Source organism: Triticum aestivum, chromosome 1A (genome assembly GCF_018294505.1).
Source record: "Triticum aestivum cultivar Chinese Spring chromosome 1A, IWGSC CS RefSeq v2.1, whole genome shotgun sequence".
NCBI lineage: Eukaryota > Viridiplantae > Streptophyta > Magnoliopsida > Poales > Poaceae > Triticum > Triticum aestivum.
Window position 1 is genome coordinate 430,830,837 of NC_057794.1, and position 3,361 is coordinate 430,834,197.

A 3,361-nucleotide genomic window follows, 5' to 3' on the forward strand; every position below is an offset into this window, starting at 1 on the left:
CGGCACTTGGATTTCTAGAGTCAAGAAGTAAAAGGACCTGAATGTGCTGAAAATAGGTGCTATATATTTTACAAGAGAATTTTGACCCCAGTAAGAAGGACCAAGAATCAGCAACATCAGGGAAAGATGCAGGCTGGACAGATATTGCCTGAATTCATGGAATTCATCAAAAGCCTAGCTGGACAGAGGAAAATGAAAAAGATCTAAAAGGGTATTGGACAGCAAGCACGTCATGGACCAATATAAGGTTATCAAGGGTAAAGGAATGAAGCCTGGGAAATCTTCTCCTCAAAAGGTGATCAGATCAGTTGCCGCTCCAGATGAGAGCAATATCTCTTGCAATAGAGCAAGAGCCTGCTGTCTGAATTTGTGATAAATTTTGAAGACATCATGCCACCAGAAGGATCCCATGGGCCTAGATGCATGAGGAGGGATATTGGTGTAGTAATTCCAGATGGGATTGACCCAGGGGATGTCGTCCTTGTTATAGAATTTAAAGAGATGTTTCATCAACAGAGCTTCATTCTGAGCAGAGAGGTTGATAATACCAAGAAACCCATTGCATTTGCGGCGGTAAACACTAGACCAGGCTGCCAAAGCCTTAGGTCTATTGGAGAATTCAGATTTACCGCAGACACAAATTCTTCTAGATATATCAACAATGTCTTTGACACCATCAGGGACGTCTGAGGTACCCGTGTAAAAGGTTGGAGGAGCGGTTATCACAGCTTTGGCCACTAAGAGAGACATGAATGACGAGCTGGAAGCTAATCTTCTGTCGATATGATTGATGAAGGGGGCATAATCCCTAATTTTCAGTCTAGTGATACCAAGAGGGAGTCCTAGGTAGCTAAAACGAATTGACTCAATTTTGCAGCCAAACAGACCGGCTAAATTAGCCATTTTGTCCTCAGGCATGTTGATGGGGTGAATGCTGGATTTATGGAAGTTGAACCTGAAGAAAGCCAGTGGATTGACAAAAGCTCTAAAAGACCTTTTGAGGCAAAGGAGCTGACAAGGGCAAGCTTGGATAATGAGAAGAGTATCGTCAGCGTATTGAGCAATTGGGGGAATCATCACCGGCAGCATGGATCGGGAGATGAAGAAGATTGAGCTGCAAAACTTTGTTGATTATGGCTTAAAGAATGTCATAATTTGGCTGTCAATCTATTTTTAGGACTTATCTGGTTAAGCTTACGTTTGTGTACACAAGTTCCTGGTCATTTTTTTAATCATATCTCATAGCCTTGGCAGATGGCATGACCAGATCAAGGGCGACTGTCCTACATTTTGACCCAAACCCAGCCAGGTCTATAACAGAGTGAAGGAACTAATGCATGTATTCAGAAGACTATTGTCAAATAAGCCTGGACGGCTGGACACATCATCTTCTCCAAAGATTCAGTGGGAATTCCATACCATATTAGCTTGTAACCCAATATACAAAGTTTTACTCCATGAGCCAGGACATGCATGTAGCCAACTTGCGAATGATGTATTGGTATTAGTTTTTGCATCTTTTGAGCCACCCAGTAAAAAAGAAAACGTTACTGATGGGGCACTAGCACCTGTGGCATGTTTCGAATCCAGGTGGGCTGTGTTGAAGTGTATATTCAAGCACAGAAGCCGCTAGCCAACTGAGCTGCGCTCAGTTCTTAGCCACTCATTAGTAGAAGGGATTCGCTTAGTTCTTAGCCACTCATTAGTAGAAGGGATTCTCCATTAGTTTCTTCCAATGAAGCATGAGTTAATGCACTTGTATTGTGCTATGAGAGCTTTGTGAATATCAGTCTCATGCCATTGTTTTCAAGACGAGTTTTGCCACTTACTACTGGCACATAGATGTACGTACTTCAACATGAACCTGGCATATATGCATTTTGCATCAGTTGGTGGCGCAGTAGCGTCCTTATGCAAGTTTCTGCTACAGGCTGTGATTCCAGCAAAGATGTTATAAGTGGCATGTGGTACCATGATATCTCATGTGCACTATCATATAATATATGCAATTTTTGAATTGGCTGTGTCAATGGATTATTTATTGTGATCTATACATCAATCTGATAAAAAAACAATTACGGGTCGGTCATAAAACTTCTGAACCTTTGCTTCTCGCTATCCAACTAGGGTGTTACGCTATTGAAATTCTCACAATTCTTCTGGATTTGCTGCTATTGTTAATGGAAAATTCATTCGGCAATAGACAAAAAAGTTGATGCAAAAGCTAGACATCCTGCAGAAATTTACGTTGGACGACTTTGTTCTTTATCAGTATCTTTCTTCTTCTTTCAGTTTGACATGCGCTAGAGCTTAGTACAGCTGGATCCGTTACAATTTAAATTAGCGTTTCGTGATAAAATGTAAAATCCCTTCCTATGGTTGTTTTCTGATCTGAAATTACATTTTTTTTCAGGCCACCCTTGTGAAGATGGTCAATGAGGCCACTGCAAACATTGTAGGGTGGGACGACGAAATATGAATGATGATTTTGCCAGAGAGGAGCTTAATTCATCTGATGCTGGGGTAGAATCAAAGAATCTCAATGATCAATAATACCAGAGCATTCAATTCATGTTCTCTTGAGCGGAGGATGGTGGCTAATTCCTACACATTAACCTAGAATCAGTTGTTGACAAGAGAATACGTAGTCATTTGATCCTTTGTCTCATTTTTGGGTTGTAAAGCAGAAACATAAGCTCTCTTTTTTCAGTCTCCTGGTCCATTCAGTTGTACTACAAAGCAGAAATGAAGGATCCTTGAGTACTCTCATACTTACCATGGGAAGTATATTACAGCCTGGAACAAATTCTTGTGGCTGCTTAAGAACATCCTGCTGAATGATGTGAATGATAAGCTGTTACCCGCAAAAATCCACCCACGTCATGTTCTCCTTTTCTTTTCGAGAGACTTAAGACTTTATATATCAATATTGTTGTTTATGTTTACCTCACTTTCTATTCTAGAGGCACCGGGTCACTCGAAATTGATTTGCATGTATAGCTGTGCTATATTAGGGTCTCTTTGATTCATAGGATTCTCCAGAACACAGGAATAGAAAGAACAAAATATTGTTATGTCATGTATGTTCGAATCCTGCAGTAATTTCATTTGTTGGATTGTATCATAGAAAATCCTTATGATTCTTTGCAAAAGTAGTGAATGCAAAATTCCCCATGAAATGCAGTGTAAAGGAGTTATTTAGTAAAGATTGTTTTTTTCTTTTCTTTTGCAAAGGACACATGCAAGGTGGGACTCGGCTGTTTATGCGTATTGTGTGGACGATACAGCACTACAAATTGGCACGGTGGAATTCAAGCATGTACCCAGATAAACCAATGGAGTGGCCCATGAGCTAGCTCGT

At 40.5% G+C, this 3,361-nt stretch overlaps 1 protein-coding gene across 1 annotated transcript in view; it reads left to right on the forward strand.

Annotated features, from left to right (window-relative positions):
* LOC123054137 (hydroxyproline O-arabinosyltransferase NOD3) overlaps positions 1-2,870 on the forward strand; it is a 6,544-nt gene extending 3,674 nt beyond the window's left edge. Inside the window, exon 8 of the mRNA XM_044477836.1 lies at positions 2,414-2,870. Within this exon, the coding sequence (XP_044333771.1) occupies positions 2,414-2,479 (66 nt within the window). The 3' untranslated portion in view covers positions 2,480-2,870. The remainder of the gene's footprint in view (positions 1-2,413) is intronic.
* Positions 2,871-3,361: the final 491 nt, after the last annotated feature.